General features: G+C 51.6%; 1 protein-coding gene across 1 annotated transcript; it reads left to right on the top strand.

Moving 5' to 3' along the window:
* The first annotated feature begins 1,493 nt into the window (after positions 1 to 1,493).
* Positions 1,494 to 5,820, top strand: NHERF4 (NHERF family PDZ scaffold protein 4). The gene is made up of 10 exons (XM_049778386.1): positions 1,494 to 1,549; positions 1,654 to 1,727; positions 2,120 to 2,331; positions 2,536 to 2,725; positions 2,833 to 2,969; positions 3,234 to 3,438; positions 3,782 to 3,978; positions 4,067 to 4,276; positions 4,396 to 4,593; positions 5,125 to 5,820. Exons 1-10 carry the CDS (start codon positions 1,494 to 1,496, stop codon positions 5,158 to 5,160), a joined length of 1,515 nt encoding a protein of 504 aa, XP_049634343.1. The 3' UTR covers positions 5,161 to 5,820.
* The last annotated feature ends 12,721 nt before the right edge of the window (positions 5,821 to 18,541 follow it).

The raw sequence follows: 18,541 nt of genomic DNA, 5'->3' as shown, positions 1-18,541 counted from the left end.
GGACAGACCTGGGTTCGATCCCTGGTATCCCATATGGTCCCCCGAGCCTGCCAGAAGTGATTTCTGAGTGCAAGCCAGGAGTAACCCCTGAGTGCCGCTGGGTGTGACCCAAAACGAATACATAAATAAAAATTTAAAAACAAAATGGGGTACCGTAGAGATGGCATGGAGGTAAGGATTTGCCTTGCATGCAGAAGGATGGTGATTTGAATCCCAGCGTCCCATATGGTCCCTGAGCCTGCCAAGTGCAATTTCTGAGTGTAAAGCCAGGAGTAACCCCTGAGCACTGTCGGGTGTGACCCAAAACCCAAAAAAATTAAAAATAAAAAACAAAATAGGCCGGAGGGGCTGGAATGTTAGCACAGCGGTAGGATGTTTGCCTTGCATGCAGTCAATCCAGGAGCAGATGGTGGTTCGAATCCTAGCATCCCATATGGTCCCCTGAGCTTACCTGGGATGATTACTGAGTTCAGTACCAGGAGTGACTCCTGAGCACTGCTGGGTGCAACCCCAAAACAAAACAAAACAAAACAAAAAGGATACTTCCCTTGAGCTAGACCTGCGCTTGACCACCTGAGTCACATCTGGGCCCCTAATTTTTGTTATTCGTTTACCTACTGACCACGTTCTGCTGCAGGTGATTCATTGTTTCTAGGTTCAGAGGCAATGTGGACTGGGGGTGGGCCCCAGGAGCCAAAAATCAAGGAGGGGTTGGTTAGGCTGGGCCATGGAACTTCTGCCATTCTTTCATAAGTGTGTCACACAATGCCCAGTGAGCTGCCTTTCCCATGTGTCAGGGAGCTGGAGCAATAAAACAGCCTTTGGAGAAAGTGGGGGCCCAGAGCTAGAGAGATAGTGTATCAGAGGGTGCTGGCCTTGCATGCATCCAGTCTCAGTACGATCCCTCACACCCCATGTGGTTCCAAGAGTACTACCAGGAGTAACCTTGAGGATCACCAGGTATGAGCCCCTAACCCCCCAAAAATCAAGAAAAAAAAGGTGGGGATAAGAGACACAGCTATGTTCTCCAGAGGATAGTAACCTGTTAACCATTACCCGGCTATTTGGAAGAGCAGAGACTTGAGGAGGCGGGTGAAGGTGTGGGAAGGTCAGCTGGTTTCGTGGACCTTGGCCCGCCAGAGCCTTGGGTCGGTCGTGGGGCTGAGTATGGAGACTGTCACAGATCTGGGTCTGGGAGAAATCCGCAGTGGGGGCTGAAGGGCAGTGGGAAGTTGGTCAGGGCACCACGGGGCCAGGGTGGGGCTTGAAGTCCCCCCACACCCCCGCAGATGCAGCAGTGAGGGGAGAAGAGGTGCCTGGCTTGGAGCTCCCTTCTGGTCCCACTCTGGAGAATTGGCTTCTAGGTAGAAGTGGTGAGTAGATTTCCCTGGCTGGACCCAGAATAGGGTGAAGTGGGTGGAGGGAAGGTGGAGCTTTGGGGCAGTTATAAGGACCAGCATGGGGCTTCTCCCAAGTCCTTCCAGCCAGCAGCCATGGAAGAGGAGCTGAGCAAAAGCCAAGAGCTGCAGGACACAGCCGCATTAACCCTGTAAGTGCCTAGAAGGGTTGGCAGGGGGGTGTCTAGGGTTGGGGGAATGGGAATACTGAGGCCATCTTAGCACTTCCCTACCTGGGTCTCTTACCTCCTCACAGGAAGTTTGAGTTCGACCCCAAGCTGGGTATTGACAACCCTGCCCTCTCCCTGACTGAAGACTTGGACCCTTTGGGTAAATTCCTTTCCTTGGACAATCATGCCCTAGATTTGTGCACTGCCCCCTGGTGGCCATTCCTTTTGTCTCAGTGAGGTTGAGGTATAGGACCAAAAGGTAAGAGGGGAGACTGGAGAGATAGGGAGAGATAGCATGGAGGTAAGGCACTTGCCTTGCATGCAGAAGGACTGTGGTTCGAATCCCGGCATCCCATATGGTCCCCTGAGCCTGCCAGGAGCGATTTCTGAGCATAGAGCCAGGAGGAACCCCTGAGCGCTGCTGGGTATGACCCAGAAACAAAAACAAAAATAATGTTGAGAGGGGTCCTGTCTCTTCCCTCCATTAAGTGGGAAGTGCCTAATGGGAGGAGGCACCAGGTGACCAGTCCCCCCTTCCTGCATCCCTCGCAGATGACAGGCGCCTGCCCCAACCCCGCTTCTGCCTGCTGAGCAAAGACGAGCAGGGATCCTTCGGTTTCCACCTACAGCGACACCTTGGTCGGGCTCAGCCTGTGGTGAGCAAAGTGAACCCCGGCACCTCTGCCCAGCGCCAAGGTCTTCAGGAAGGAGACTTAATTCTGGGGGTGAACCACAAAATGATGGAACAAGAAGACTATGCAGTGGTGAGCCCCAAGGAGCCCCAGGGAGAGGAAAGCCCAATGGGAGGGTCACCCCCAGGTCTAGCCTCCCCTCCCAAGTCCAAACCACACCTCTCAGGATCTAGGGGTGTCTGGCATCCAGGTCGCATTCTGGGGGCTAGTCTGGGAAGGGCTGAGGGAGCCCAAGGGGGGGTCACCTCACCTCCTAAACCATCCATCTTCCTCCAGGTGGTTCGCCACATTCGGGCCAGTGGCCCACGGGTGCTCCTGATGGTGGTGGCCCAGCACATGTACGATGTGGCCCGGGAGCGTCAGGGGGACAAGGCGCCCCTCTATCCTGCACTTGACCCAGGGGTCCGGCCCCGGTTGTGCCATATCGTGAAAGATGAAGGTGGCTTTGGCTTCAGCATCACAGCGGGTAAGCTCCTAGGCCCCGGGTCCCAGGGTGGAAGGGTGGGAGCTCCAGCATTCCCAGAGTGTGGCAAGCAGGCAGCAGACTGGATTGGGGTGCTTTGGGGCTGACAGGAAATGGAGGCGCTTTCTGGTTGATTCTGAGTTCTGGAGGAGCAGCTGAACGGGCAGGGGTCCCCCCAGGGGCCCGACTGCTGGAACTGAACGGGGTGAGCGTGGAGAAGTTGACTCAGAGACAAATTAACAAGAAGGTAGGGACCAGGACAGCCTCTACTCTCAGGCTAGTCACCAAGCTCCCCCCTGCAGCCTCCTCCCCTGCTCCCACCCCTAACTCCACCCACACCCACACCCCATCTGCACTCCAGTATCTGATCTGATGCCATCTTAGGCCTCCTTCCACTGCAATGGCCTTGGGCTTCCTCCACCTGGATGGGGTTGGGGGGGAGCATGGCCAGGAGGAGGAGACACCCTTGCCTTCCCAACCTCATAGCTGATGCCCTCTTGAATCCGGACAGCTCCGGAGGAGTGAACAACAGGTGACCCTGCTGGTGGCAGGCCCCGAGGTGGAAAAACAGTGTCGCCAGCTGGGAGTGCCCTTGGCTGCCCCACTGGCAGAGGGCTGGACACTGCCCGTTTCGCCCCGATGCCTGCACCTGGAGAAGGGACCTCAGGGCTTCGGGTTCCTGCTCAAAGAGGAGAAGGGACATGATGGTGTCCTCAGTGAGTAGGGGCACCTGGGCAGGGCACAGACAGGGGTTGCTGGGTTCTGTTTAGCACTGGAAGTAAGACCACAGCTGGGAGGTTGCAGGCCCTGCCTGTGGCTGACCTGGGTTCAACCTCTGACATGCTATCTGCTTCCCAGATCTGGGGTAAGCCCTGATTACCACAGGGTGTGCTTCCCCCCCCCCAAACCAAAACCAAACTATGAAGTGCCCTAGTTCTTTCTCCTTGTCATGGGTATGTGTCATAGTACACCCCCCCCTCCCCGCCACACATAAGACCCTGGTCAGCCTACTGGGCTTGCTGAATAGAGAAGGAGTAATGAAGCTGTTTTGTGTTTCAGGGCAGTTTCTGAGGGACGTGGACCCAGGCCAGCCGGCCCAGAAGGCAGGGATGCAGGATGGAGATCGGCTGGTGGCAGTTGCCGGGGACAGCGTGGAAGGACTGAGCCATGAGGAGACAGTGTCCCGGATCCTGGCACAGGGATCCCACTTGTCCCTCACTGTGGTGGACCAGGAGACTGACCGTTTCTTCAGCATGGTGTGAACCAAGGCCAGGGACTGGAGCCCTGGAGCAGGGCTGGGGGCTGGAGAAACAGCAGCTTCATTCTTCTTCTGTCCCCATCCAGGTTCGCCTGTCCCCTCTCCTTTTCATGGAACCCATGCAGCCATCTGCCTCTCCGGGCGAAGAGTCACTGGTTGAGACAGAGGCCCTGACCAAGAGAAATGCCCAGATGCCGAGGACGACCCGCCAATGTATCTTGCATCCAGGGCCTGGCGGTGGCTATGGACTCTGGCTCTCCTGTGTCACCAGCGAGCCACGCCTCTTCATCTCCCAGGTGATGGAGGCCCCAAGACCCTCCCTCCTCAGTTCTCCCCATGTCCCCCCACCCCTGGTACACAGCCCAGTTCTCTGGGTGATAAATTGTTGTCTGTCTTTCCTCCCCTTTATGGCCAGGTGACCCCGGGAGGGGTAGCAGCACAAGCAGGCCTTCAGGAGGGGGACGTTGTTCTGGAAGTGAACGGGTGTGCTGTTACTGACAACAACGACATGGAGATTCTGGACCTGCTTCTTGAGGCCAAGCCTCCACTTGCCCTGAAGCTGGCAGCTGGGCCAGGCCAGGATTCAAAGATCTGTGTGGCCCCGGAGGCTGAGGTGAGGAAGCTCAAGCAGGGTGCCATGAGGGCCTGGGAGAGAGTACAGTGGGGAGCGCACTTAGCTTTACATGACCTGGGTAGTGTGATTCCAGCACCTCTCAGAACCTGAATAGCATCAAGAGCGTGATCTCCGAGCATAGAGCTAGGAGTCAGCCTGCTGGGTGTACCCCCTAAAACCAAACTTTAGCACAAAAAGAGGTGCTTTGTTGGGGTTGGAATGATAGCTCAGCAGGTAAGCCATGTGCCTTGCACGTGTACAACCCAGGTTCGATCCCCAGCATCCCAGAGGGATGCTGAACCTACCAGGAATGATCCCTGAGCAGAGAGCCGGGAGTACACACTGAGCACCACCAGGTGTGGCCCAGAGAACAAACGAAAAGGTGCTGTGAACAGCCAGAGAAGGTGGTAGCCAGGAGGTGGGGTAGTAAGACAGAAGCAGGTGAAGCAAGCTGGGGTGCATGTGAGGACATAGGGCCTAAGGACCCTGCTAGTTCCTGACAGCACCTTCCCTCTTTCTCTCTCCACTCAGGAATGGACCTTCTTCTCAGGGCTGGTGATGAAATAGCCCTGCCTCACTCAGCAGACCTCTTCAAATCTTGCCTGGCTCCCCTCTCCAGCCTGGAGTACTCTAAGGGTGGTGGTAGTGTTGCTTCAAGCCAGACTCTAGACTTGGGGGCCAGCGGGGTAGCACAGCGGGTAGGGCATTTGCCTTGCCCTTGTGCACTGCTGACCGAGGACGGACACAGGTTTGATCCTTGCATCCCATATGGTCCCCTGAGCCAGGAGTGATTTCTGAGTGCAAAATCAGAAGGAATCCCTGAGCGCCACTGGGTGTGGCCCAAAACAGAACAAAACAAAACAGAATCTAGACTTGGACCCTGCTCCTCTTCAAACACAGGATCCTGTCCCGGAACTCCTGCTTCTCAGGGGTGAACCTCCAGAACTAGGAGCATGAGAGATTTGCTATGGAACACTCCCCCCACCCCAATAAGCCAGAGGAAGGAGGAAGTCACATGGAGGCTTTGGGAGCTGTGCCACACAGAGAAAGTTCTGGCTTCGAGAAAAGAAGGTCGGTCACGTTGGGGGTTCCCAGCCTGGAGCTCCTCAACCCCTGGAATTTCCTGAGCTGCCAGCCCAGGAAACATCCTTTGTCATTCAAACAAGCTTCCTCCGTCCACAGGGGATTAGTGAATGAGTGACTTTTGGACAACACTGAGGAATGGGAGGATGGTTGCCAAGTGAACCAACCCTAAGATTAGAAGCTTGAGGGTTTTGTTCTCACCCCCAAACCTCCTAGGAAGGAAGAGGAGATAGAGGTTTCGACTAATGACCCAGTGATAGTGGTTCAGTCCAAGGAATGCTCCTAAAGTCCCGAAGGATGCTGAACTCCTGGCAGAGTTCCCCCCTCCCCGTTGCAAAATCCTTCCCCTGGGTAGCTCTTGTATCTGGAGGCTCATACATGGCAGCTTCGAAACACATGGATGAAAACAACAAAACAAAATAAACAGTTGATCTGTTTCGTTGGTGCCCTGATTTCTGATGCTGTTCCAGCAAATGACAGATTGGAGGTGAGGACATGGGCGTCTCTGGGTTATACCCAGCTAGGGGGACATGTTGGGTGAGGGGGACTAGGCCACCAGATTTTTTAAAAAAATTTTATTTTGGGTTTGTTTTGGTTTTGGGGGTCATACCCAATGATGCTTAGTGTTTACTCCTGACTCTCTATTCAGAGGTCACTCCTGACAGTGGCTCCGGGAACCACCTGGGGTGCAAAGGATTAGAACCCAGACTGGCTGACTGGAACCAGAGATAGTTTATCACCCTAACCCCTGCTTCAGATGCTAATCTCCAGTCCCAGGGTTGGAGAGATAAGACAGTGAGTAGGGTTCTTGCAATGCACAAAGGCCAACCTGGTTTCAATCTATGGCATTTCATATAGTCCCACAAGCACCAGAAGTGATCTCTGAGCACAGAGCCGGGAGTAAGTCCTGAGTACTACCAGGTGTGACCCAAAAGCAATAACAAAATAAAGCAACAATGAAAACAAACCAGTTATTTTGTGGAAGGCAAACACTACCTGATATCCTATCTCTCTTCCCCTGAGACTGGAGATTAGCACCTGGATCTGGGGTTAAGGTGAGGAGTGAGGGGATTCTTTTTGGCCACATCTGCAGGGCTGAGGTTCTGTGCACTTCAGGGATGGAGTACAGGAATCTCAGGAGCAAAGCGACTTTGGGCAATGTGGGGAAGCCTATGGGACTGAGTCCACAGAAGAGACAGAACATATCCTGGCAGGGTAAAGCATGCAACCCATGTAGGGGTAAAGCTGTGGAATGGAGAGGCAGAGGTGGAAGGAGAATGGGTGCCCCTTTGTGTGCTGTGTTGTCGCTCCTTCTTCAGATTTGGGGGATGGTCACTGGTGTCTAACGAACCTCACAAATCATGGGGCCTATGTTTGTGTGACAAGAAGGGGCTGTGAGGGGCCGGAGAGATAGCACAGCAGCATTTGCCTTGCAAGCAGCCGATCCAGGACCAAAGTTGGTTGGTTCGAATCCCGGTGTCCCATATGGTCCCCCGTGCCTGCCAGGAGCTATTTCTGAGCAGACAGCCAGGAGAACCCCTGAGCACTGCCAGGAGTGGGCCCAAAAAACCAAAAAAATAAAATAAATAAATAAAGAAAAGAAGGGGCTGTGGATATGAAGGGACTGAAGGGGACCCTGTGGAATGTCCTTATTTTTTTTTAGGTTTTTGGACCCCACACCTGGCTGCACCCTCAGAAATCACTCCCTGGCAGCTCAGGGAGACCATATGGGATGCCCAGAACTGAACCCAGGTTGGCTGCTGTAACTAAACTCACAGAGCCTAACAGAGCAAACATCTTATTATTCTCTCTAGATAGAGCCCACATCTTATTTTTCCTTTAATCAAAGTATACAACTTGTTTCCCCCCCTTAAACAGAGCATTTATACTGTTTCTTTCCATACCTGATTGAATCCTGTTTTTCTGCCTTTCCTGTTTTCCTCCTAATCTGATTAGCTGAGACACAGTATAGATATCCCTTGGGCCGGAGCGATAGCACAGCAATAGGGCATTTGCCTTGCGTGCAACCAACCCTGGATGGACTGGATGGACCTTGGTTCAATTCCCAGCATTCCATCTGGTCCCTGAGCCTGCCAGAAGTGACTTTTTTTTTTTTTTTTTTTTGGCTTTTTGGGTCACACCAGGTAACACTCAGAGGTTGCTCCTGTCTATGCGCTCAGAAATTGCTCGTGGAAGGTAAGGCGTTTGCCTTGTATGTAGAAGAACGGTGGTTCGAACATCCCATATGGTCCCTCAAGCCTGCCAGGAGCGATTTCTGAGTGTAGAGCCAGGAGTAATCCCTGAGCGCTGCTGGATATGACCCCCAAACCAAAAAATATATCGCTTTTGGCTTGGGGGACCATATGGGACGCCGGGGATTGAACAGCGGTTCATCCTAGGTTAGCGCGCACAAGGCAGATGCCCTACTGCTTGTGCCACCACTCCAGCGCAACTTCTGAGTGCAGAGCCAGGAGTAACTCCTGAGAGCAGCTGGGTGTGAACCCTTCCCCCCCCCCCACAATATCCCTTCCTCACCTAAAACAAAGAGTTGTTGGAGTCATTCCCACAGAAGTGGGCTCTGGATGGATTTTTGAATCTGTAAGCTCTCTACTTGCCCGGGATCTGGCTGCACCAGCTTTTTTTACAGGCTCATGCAAGTAAATGCCTTCCCACTCCTCCCTGTTCCCCCAATTTCTTGAAGGAGAGGGGTAGGACCTTGTTAGACTTTCATCCTAGGGGCCACGGGCCAGCCCAGAGCCCATCTGTGTCCAGGAGGTCGTATTCACCACTACACTCAGTCCGTCTACACTGGAATGTCTTCTATTGCTTGAGGAGACTTACACATGGGGGGCTTCCAACCTCAGAGATCCAGGGGGTTGAGTCCAAACTGGCGGAGGCTGTTCCTTGTGGCTGTGGAGAGCCTCACTGAGGCCTCTGGCCCACTCAGGCTGCCAACATCTTGGCCAGGAGCTGGTCCTGGTTGCCCTGCAGATACCAGTGGTTCAACCCCCAGGAAAGAAGGAGGATGTGAGGGGTGCCCCAGAATTCTTGGAAGTTATTTTTCTATTGTTTGCCTATTTGCCTTATTTTTGGGGGGGGGTTGGTTTTTGGGCCATACACGGTGATGCTTAGGGGTTACTCCTGGCTATGCACTCAGAAATTGCTCCTGACTTGGGGGACCATATGGGATGCTGGGTCCGTACTGAGTCAGCCACATGCAAGGCAAATACCCTACCACTGTGCTATCACTCCATCCTTGTTTGCTTTTAAGCTATGGCTTTTTTGGAGTGGAGCCATACTTAGTGATGCTCAGGACTTACTCCTGGCTCTGTGATCAGGGATTACTCCTGGAGGTGCTTAGGGGACCATATGAGATGCAGGGATCGAACCTGGGTTGGCTGCATGCAAGGCTAACTTTATATCCACTGTACTATATCAGGTCCATCTGGAAATTCTTTTATTTTGGTTTTTGGGCCACACTACACCTGATGGTGCTCAGGGTTTACTCCTGGCTCTGCGCTCAGGAATCGCACCTGGCAGGCTTGTGGGACCATACAGGATGCTGGAGATTAAACCTAGGTGGGTTTCTGATTGTACGTGTGCAAGGCAAGCACCATATCTCTGTGCTATCACTCTGGACTCTGGAAATTCTTATCTATTTTATTTAGGGCCACACCTGTCTGGCATTACTCAGGGCTTAATCCTCGCTCTGTGCTCAAGGATCACTCTGGTTGGTGCTCAAGGGTCCATCTTTGGTGCTGGGATCAAACCCAGATGGGTCATATACAAGGTAAACTACCCTACCCTGCTGTCCTAAGTTTCTGGAAGTCCTAAGTGGGGAGCATAACTGGGGCATCTTGCTAGATCCCTTGCTTTGTGTTTTTCCCCTGTACCAGCCCTGGCTGAGGGAAGGACCCCCTCATACTCAGTCTCCATGTGGGCCATGTAGGCCCACAGCTGCGTTAGCTCCCACTCCCTGTCCCCCAGGGCTACCTCTGCTGCTCTCCATGCTGCTTCTGTCTCCCTCTGGTATATCTCTGGGAGGCAGAAGGTGAAAAAGAGATAGGAGGATGCCTGGATCCTGAACCCTGAAATAGAGTCTTGGGGGGCCAGAGGGTGGTTTCAATGGCAGAGGGTGTGTCTGGCCCCCAAGAAGGACTGTGGTCCATCCATTTCCTGAAACTAAGCCTCTCTTGACATCCCCATGGCTAGGGGGTCACCCTACTGAACTAGCTTCAGAAGCCTCTCACTTGGCCTTCCAGTTCCCTGGTGTGGGTATCCAGCTTCTCCTGCACAGCCAGGCACTGGAGGCTCATCTCTGTGTGAGGATAGGAGGGCCCAGGGCCAGGTGAGGTGATGGAGATAGAAAAAGGGATATGGGGGCTGGGCCAAGGCACAATGACCAGTGCTTCTGGGTTCCTTTTTCGATTTGGGCTGCCACCTCCAATGTTGCTCAGGGGTTACTCCTGGCTCTGCACCCAGTGTCACTCCTGGCAGGCTCCGGGCGCTATGGGCATGCCGGAGGAAATTGAACCCAAGTCTGCCATGTGCATTGCAAATGTTCCCTCCCTGCTGTGCTATCACCTAAGTTCTTTTTCTTTTTCTGTGGGGGCCATACCCAGCAGGGTTCAGGGGTTACTCCTCGGCTCTGTGCTCAGAAATCACTCCTGTTCAGGTTCGGGCGTACTATATGGGATGACAGGGGATTAAACCCAGGTTTGTTTCGGGTGGGCCGCATGCAAGGCAAATGCCCTATCATCAATATCATCACTCAGGCCCCCAAGTTCTTTTTAGAGGTGACTGCCAAGCTGGGGTAAGATGCAGACCCCTCCTCCATACTGCTCCTAATAAAGTCGCTCACACTTCTCCACTTGCTCATCACAGGAGATATGAGATCAAGGATTTGCTAGGAGACACCTACAGCAGGCTCACTGACAAGCCTGCAGGGAAGGCTTAGAAAAGTTGCTTGTGGGCTGGGCGAATGGCACTAGAGGTAAGGTGCCTGCCTTGCCTGCGCTAGCCGTGGATGGACAGCGTTCGATCCCCTGGTTCCCCCATATGTGTCCCCCAAAGCAAGGAGCGACTTCTGAGCACATAACGAGGTAGTATCACCCTGAGCATCACCGGGTGTGGGCCCTAAAACCAAAAAAATAAAAAAGAAAACGTTGACCTGCAGGAAGCATGAATTACATATCTGCAGCAACTGCAGCTTAGGCTCTTCCTTCCTGCCTGGATTGCCAGGTGAGAGCCTCAGGCATCCGGCTTGGTTCCAGGTCCACAATTGACTTGGCTTTGGTTTCCTCAGGATCTGGCCTGGATGGTTATTGGTAGCAGGTTGGGGAGTGCTGCCTACCCTCTCCCTGTCTTCTGGGCCTTGCCTTCCCTCCGCACTGTCCACCCACCTGCATAGACAGTCTTCTCTTCATTGTGGGCCGCCTCCAGTACTGCCTCCAGCCTATGCAACTTTTGCTTCAGCTGCTCTTCAGAAGCCTGGGCCCGGTGGGTTTCATCCCTCTGCAAAGCTGGGAAGTATCATGGGCTGGGAGTGGTGGTGCAAACGATACGGCATTCTGCCTTGCATGCACTAACCTAGATGAACCACAGTTTGATCTCCGGCATCCCATTTGGTTCCTCAAGTCAGGTACGATTTCTGAGCACATAGCCAGAAGTAACTCCTGAGTGTCACTGGGTGTGGCCCAAAAACCAAAAAAAAAAAAAAAAAAGGCAAGGAAGGATCCAGACCGTCCATTAACCTTCAGAACCAGTGAGGGACTCCAGCTAATCAGTCCCCCTGGGTTTGAAGGACAACCCCATGTTGGAAGTGGTTCCCCTCTCTGCCCTTCTGAGATCCCCTTTCTGCACAGTACCAACCTGATGCTTCAGTGGACATAATCTTTCCCGCAAGGGTAAGATGGGGTGCTTGTGGTTGTTGGTTCAGCTGTCCTGCACAGCTTTACCTCTGGAACTTCAGGATACCTTGACCCTCTACACCCCCCCTGCCTCTCCTGCAGCACCCAGAGTTTTCACCTTCCTCACCCAGTTGGTCTCAGAACAGCTCCTCTTTTCCAGTATGGCCTGACTGAAAGTGGCCTAGGCCTCCACATCTGCCCTGGCAAGTTTGCACAGCCTCATAGCTTTAGTCTTTCACTCCCCTTGGCCTGAGCCCACTCCAGGCGCTGTGTCCACCTTGGAATGCCCAGGCCCTTGAAATAGAGTCCTTGACTGCGAGGGGTGTCCTCTTCCTTGCTGTACTCCTTAGTCGAGGTACGTGGTGGGTCCTTAAAGGGAGAGCTTAGAGGGGGCTGAAGTGGTGGGGCTGCCCACCCAGTTCCAGCTCTTGAAAAAATTGCAAGACAGGCAGGGGAAGATGCAGGGAGAAATTTTGAGGGGTATTGTGCCAGAACATGAGATGTGGGCAGCCCCAAGCTCCCCATGACTCACAACAGCTCGCTTCCTTTTTCCTCATCTTGTGCCCCCCATGTTACCCCTTTAGATTTGGTCTTAGGTTGGCATTTTCTTGTTGTCCCTGGGGGTGAAAAGAGGGGCATCATGCAGAGGTCTAGATCTGGGGACGCTCGGTCTGACCCCAGACTGAACCAGGAGTCTTCAGTCTATTCCTGGCACTTGCCTAAAACTGCCCCTGGTATCCTGGAGCCTTAGTCAAGGGTGGGGTTTTTGGGAATCTCCTTCTGCCAGGTAGGATGTCTGTACATAAATCTTTTCTTCCAACCCTTTTTTGGAGAAAGGCAATATCAGCCCCTGCTCTTTACCCCCATCCTACCTGCCTGTTTCCCACTGGCCAAACCCTCTCTTGCCTTGTCCAGTCTCCCAGTGGGTTGAGCCACTCCTGGTGACAGACAGAGAAAAGGCCAATCAGAAAAGTTTCTGAGGAGGAGAAGGTGCAGGGAGCCAATCCTGAGCGTATCTGCATGTGGGGGCAGGACTTTTGGGACTTTCCAGAGCTTGGTGTCCAGGCAACCTGGAAACAAGGTGTCCACATCAAGATGGAGGGGCAGGAGAAAGCACAAAGATGATATTGTATGATGTCCATCAGTTTTGGTCCCTGGCATCACAATTTCCCCTAAGCACAGAGCTGGGCCTGTAACCTCCCCCCAAAAACCCAAATAATAAAGCCACAGCAAGGTGGAAGGACTAAATCAGCTCACAAACCAGCAAGGAGTGAATTAGTTGCTGGGGCTGCAGTGTCTTCATAGCCTCTATTCTATGTGACCTTTGGGGAGAAGGGACTTTGGAGTTCATTTCTCTGACTCACACAATTGATTGATTCATCTGCCATGACACCTTGGTGCAATGCAGGGTGGGGTGGGGGCAATTCACCTCCCAGAAGTCCTTTGGGGCAATTTACACCAATCAGTTCTATCAGCAGATTTATGCAGGAAGGTTTTGCTGGGAGGGTCAAAGAGAGAGAAGGCAGTGGACAGGTGGAGCTTCCCAGTTCTGAGATGGGAGACTGAAGAGTGACCCTGGACCCTGGGTGCAGATGGAAAGGGTGGTGCTGGTTAGAGAACAGCCCTCAACCACTGGGAGTCAAAGCAGGCTCAGCTGTATGCAAGCAAGGTCCTGAACCCCTATAAAATCTGCCCAATCATTCAATCCTGGATTGTTGAGTCAAGGCTTGCAGACTTGTCTTCTCTCAAGGATTATGAAAAGTCCTTTCCCTTCTGCCATTTTGCTGCTTTGTGACATTCTCTTTCTCTCTCTTCTTTGTTTTTGTTTTTTTTTTGGGGGTCACACCTGGCAGCGATCGGGTTACTCCTGGCTTCATGCTCAGAAATCGTTCCTGGTAGGCTCAGGGGACCATATGGGATGCCGGGATTTGAGCCACAGACCTTCTGCATGAAAGGCAAACGCCTTACCTCCATGCTATCTCTCTGGCCCCTTATCTCTCTTCTTTCTGTCTCTCTGTCTCTGTCTCCCTCTGGCTCCGCCTAGTGGTCTCGTTTGATATTTCTCCTCCCTCTCCTAATGCGTTTTCCTTTGGGGGACACATCTCTTGCCTCTTGCTTTTCAAGAGTTACAAGAGGTGAGAAAAATGAGTTTGTGGGAGGGAGTCACACTCCCCCTCCAGCCCTGTGCTGTCCCAGAAACTTGCCAGTTATCTGTCAGCTGGATCATTGGGCACCACAATGGCTAGAACCAGAACAGCCAATACTGAAGGGATTTGTGGATCCTGAATGAGCAGCACTGAGGGCTCTTGGTTTTTGAGTCATAGCTGGAGGTGTTCAGTGGCTACAACTGGGACATTGTTGAGGGTCGCTCTTGACAGAACTCAGAAGATCACATGCATCTCTCACATGCATAGCCTATGTTCCAGCCCTGTGGCCCCTGCAGACTCTTCCTTATTTTATTTTTGTTTTGGGGCCATCCCCATTACTTCATGGCTCTGCTCGGGGAACATTCCTGAAGTGCAGGATACGATGTGGGGGGCCAGATATTAAATTGTTGTCTGCTGCATGCAAGGCAAGCACCTTCCTGCCTGAACTGTCTCTCCAGCCTGAAGACTTCCCTAATCTTTCCTCTTTTATTTTCTTCCAGGTTGTAGGAAGGTCACACCCACACCGCTCAGGGTTTACTTCTAGCTCTGCACTCAGGGATCACTCCTGAAGGGTCTCAGGGACCATATGGGGTATGTTAGTTGGGATCTAACCTGGGTCAGGTCAGCTACATGCAAGGCAAGTGGCCTCCCTGTTGTACTATCTCTCCAGCTCCTTCTTTTTCTGCATTGCAAACGTGGACGGGAGGAGATGGGAGGAACCGGAGTGCTATCTAGGAATAAAAATAATCCTGGGGCCAGAGTGGTGGCTCAGCAGTAGGACGTTTGCCTTGCATGTGCTAACCTAGACTGCAGTTCAATTTCTTGGCCTCCCATATGGTCCCCCAAGCAAGGCGTGATTTCTGAGCGCATAGCCAGGAGTAACCCCTGAGAGTCACCAGGTGTGGCCCAAAAACCAAAAAAAAAAAAAAAAAAAAAACCCACACAAAAACCTTTCTCTGGAAGCAGGTGGCTTCAGGCAACAGCAGATTCCTATTCCTGTGCCCTTCTTGAATTTTGCTGCACTTAAGAGAAAAGCAAACAGGTTTGTCCTTAGAAGACTCTTAGGGGTGAGGCCAGAGAGATAGCATGAAGATAAGGTGTTTGCCTTTCATGCAGAAGGTCATTGGTTCAAACCCCAAGCCTGCCAGGAGTGATTTCTGAGCATGGAGCACTCTGAGTGCTGCCGGGCATGACCCAAAAACCAAAAAATAAAAAAAGAAAAAAAAAATCGAAGACTCTTAGGGGACCAGAGAGATAGCGTGGAGGTAGGGTGTTTGCCTTGCATGCAAAGGACGGTGGTTCGAATCCCGGCATCCCATATGGTCCCCCGAGTCTGCCAGGAGCGAATTCTAAGCATAGAGCCAGGAGTAACCCCTGAGGGCTGTTGGGTGTGACCCAAAAACCAAAAATAAATAAATAAATAAAAATAAAAAGAAGGCTCTTAGAACTCCAGTTTCTGTGGTTGGAGTCAGGTATCTCACTACTGGAGAGCCTTTTTAACTTATCATTTTGAACATTCTTTTTCTTTTTCTTTTCATTTTGAACATTCTTGCTCATACTGAGGAGGCCTCTGGTGCCTGGGGTGTCTCCTCATTTAGTAGCTGGTTGGAGAGTATCCCCAGAGCAGATGTCGTGTTGTATGCTGCGGGAAAGGGGAGTCAGAGGAGGTGGTTACAGAGGAGAGGCCGTTCAGGTGCCTCAGATCAGAGTTCACAGATTCCCCCAACTGCCTTTCAGGTGCAGAATGAGGATGTGGTTTGGGGGCAGAGGTGATGTAGTACAGGAAAGTGGCCCATGACACATGTCAACCCTCAGCTTCAGCCTATGGTGATCAAAAAAAAAAAAAAAATCCAAGCCTCTGGATAGTAGCAAGGGAAAGTGGATACTCGTGAAGGGATTGCTGTTGAAATATTGTGTGCCTGACTCAATCAGAAATAATTTTGTAATTTTACTGTGACTATATATATTTTTTAAAAAGTCCAAACCTGGAGTCAGAGAGATAGCACAGTGGTAAGGTGTTTGTCTTGCATGAGGCCTACCCGGAACGAACCCGGGTTCGATTCCCAGCATCCTATATGGTCCCACAAGCCTGCCAGGAGTGACTTCGTAGGGCAGAGCCAGGAGTAACCCCTGAGTGCCACCAGGTGTGCCCCTCCATACACACAGAAAAGTCCAAACCTATCTCTAGTGCTTTTGAAAAACAAGGCAAATGAGAGCCATGAAACGAAGTAATTGAATCTTCTCTCACTGACCTCAGATTTTTTTTTTTTTTTTTTTTGGTTTTTGGTTTTTGGGTCTCACCCGGCAGTGCTCAGGGGTTACTCCTGGCTTCATGCTCAGAAATTGCTCCTGGCAAGCACGGGGGACCATATGGGACGCCGGGATTCGAACTGATGACCTTTTGCATGAAAGGCAAACGTCTTACCTCCATGCTATCTCTCCGGCCCCTGACCTCAGATTAGAAGTGACTGTAGGCTGGGGCTGGAGCGGTGGTGCAATCAGTAGAGCGTTTGCCTTGCATGCTCTGACCTAGAATGGACCACAGTTGGATCACTGACGTCCCATGTCCCATGTCTCATATGGTCCCCCAAGCCAGGAGCAACTCCTAGAGTGTCAATGGGTGTGGCCCCAAATCTCCCCCCCCCCAAAAAAAAAAAAAGAAGTGACTGTAGAAAGGCTCATATTTCCCCTTTTTGTTAGGTAGATGGGTAAGGGGACCCTGGTCATATGGGAGTAAATAAAAAAAATTTTGGGGCAATTCTTGGTGGAGCATGCTGGGTATAGGTTGAAATTTGGGCCTCTGGCATGCAGAACATATTCTCTCTCCAGCACCAGATAGATCACTTACCTTTTAGTTTTGCTTTTGGTTTCTGGTCATACCTGACAGGTGCTTAGAGGCTATTCTAGGCTTTGTGCTCAGAGGTCATTCCCGGAGGTACTTTGGGACCTTATGACCCTGGCCTCTTGCATGCAAAATATACACTCAGCCCTTTAAGCTAGGATTTTTTTTTTTTTGGTTTTTGGGTCACACCTGGCAGTGCTCAGGGGATACCTGGCTCCATGCTCAGAAATTGCTCCTGGCAGGCACGGGGACCATATGGGATGCCGGGATTCTAACTGATGACCTTCTACATGAAAGGCAAACGCCTTATCTCCATGCTATCTCTCCCGTCCAAATGCTGACTTTTTTTTTTTTTTATGGTTTTTGGGCCACACCCGGTGACACTCAGGGGTTACTCCTGGCTATGCGCTCAGAAGTCGCTCCTGGCTTGGGGGACCACATGGGATGCCGGGGGATCGAACCGTGGTCCATCCTAGGCTAGCGCTTGCAAGGCAGACACACCTTACCTCTAGCCCTGATTTTTGTTTTTTTTTGTTGTGTCACACCTGGCAGCATCCAGAGGTTACTCCTGGCTCTGCACTCAGAAATAACTCCCGGGCCCGGAGAGATAGCACAGCGGCATTTGCCTTGCAAGCAGCCGATCCAGGACCAAACGTGGTTGGTTCGAATCCCGGTGTCCCATATGGTCCCTTGTGCCTGCCAGGAGCTATTTCTGAGCAGACAGCCAGGAGTAACCCCTGAGCACCACCGGGTGTGGCCCAAAAACCAAAAAAAAAAGAAAAAAAAAAAAGAAATAACTCCTGCCAGGCACAGGGACCATACAGGACGTCGGGATTTGAACCACTGTCCTTCCTGGATTGACTGCGTGCAAGGCAAACACCCTACTGTTGTGCTATCTCTCTGGCCCTTAAGCTATTTGTATATTAAAAATATGTCAGGCCAGAGATATAGTACAGTGGATAGAGTATTTGCTTTGCAAGTAGTCAACTTGAGCACTACAAATGGTCCCTTGAGCATTGCTGGGTGTGCCCCCAAACCTTAAACAGATAAACAAAAGCTGATCTACAACTAGCAAGGTAGGATTTGGGTGCAGAAGTTTGAATAATTAAGAGCTTTGCTTAGGGGGCCAGGCGGTGGCGCTAAAGGTAAGGTGCTTGCCTTGCCTGCGCTAGCCTTGGACGGACCGAGGTTCGATCCCCCAGTGTCCCATATGGTCCCCCAAGCCAGGAGCAACTTGTGAGCACATAGCCAGGAGTAACCCCTGAGCATTACCGGGTGTGGCCCCCCCCAAAAAAAAACAAAAACCAAAAAAACAAGAGCTTTGCTTAGATTTTTTTTTTGTTTCGTCTATTTATTTATTTATTTTTGTTTTAGGATCACACCCGGCTTCGATCAGGCGTTACTCCTGGCTCTATGTTCAGAAATCCCTCCTGACTGGCTTGGGGACCATATGGAGGTGGGGATAGAACCCAGGTGGGTCCTAGGTTAGCCACACTCATTGTGCTATTGGTCTGGCCCCTTAGATTTCCTTTGAGAAAATTCTCTCTGGCAAAAAATTTTACGTGTAGGAAAAGGTAACGGGTGATTTAATTTATAATCACACTTTAATAAAGGCGACAGAAATGCAAAAGACTTTGAGTTTATTTAGAAACAATGTCCTGGGGGGGGGTCAGGCTGCACACACAGGTGTTTCTGATAACTGATCATGTTAATACAGTGAGTCAGGTGTTTTGTGCAAAAGATGGAACTGATTATTTAACTGACACACCAGCTCTCCGAACTGACACTCAGAAGGAGTGTGGTTAGGACAGAGCACTTCCTTCTTTGGGAGGGAAGTTCCTTTTTCCCTCTTTTATTTTTTTTTTCAAAGTTCTTCAGAGATTAGAATTAAAGAAGTGGAAGTGCCTGGGAAAGGCCTTCTTGATCCAAGGGAGAAGTGAGCAATCGAGCACTCCTGTTTATGTGGT

This window comes from Suncus etruscus, chromosome 8, assembly GCF_024139225.1.
Source record: "Suncus etruscus isolate mSunEtr1 chromosome 8, mSunEtr1.pri.cur, whole genome shotgun sequence".
NCBI classification, from domain to species: Eukaryota; Metazoa; Chordata; class Mammalia; order Eulipotyphla; family Soricidae; genus Suncus; species Suncus etruscus.
This window is presented reverse-complemented; position numbering and strand designations above follow the sequence as displayed.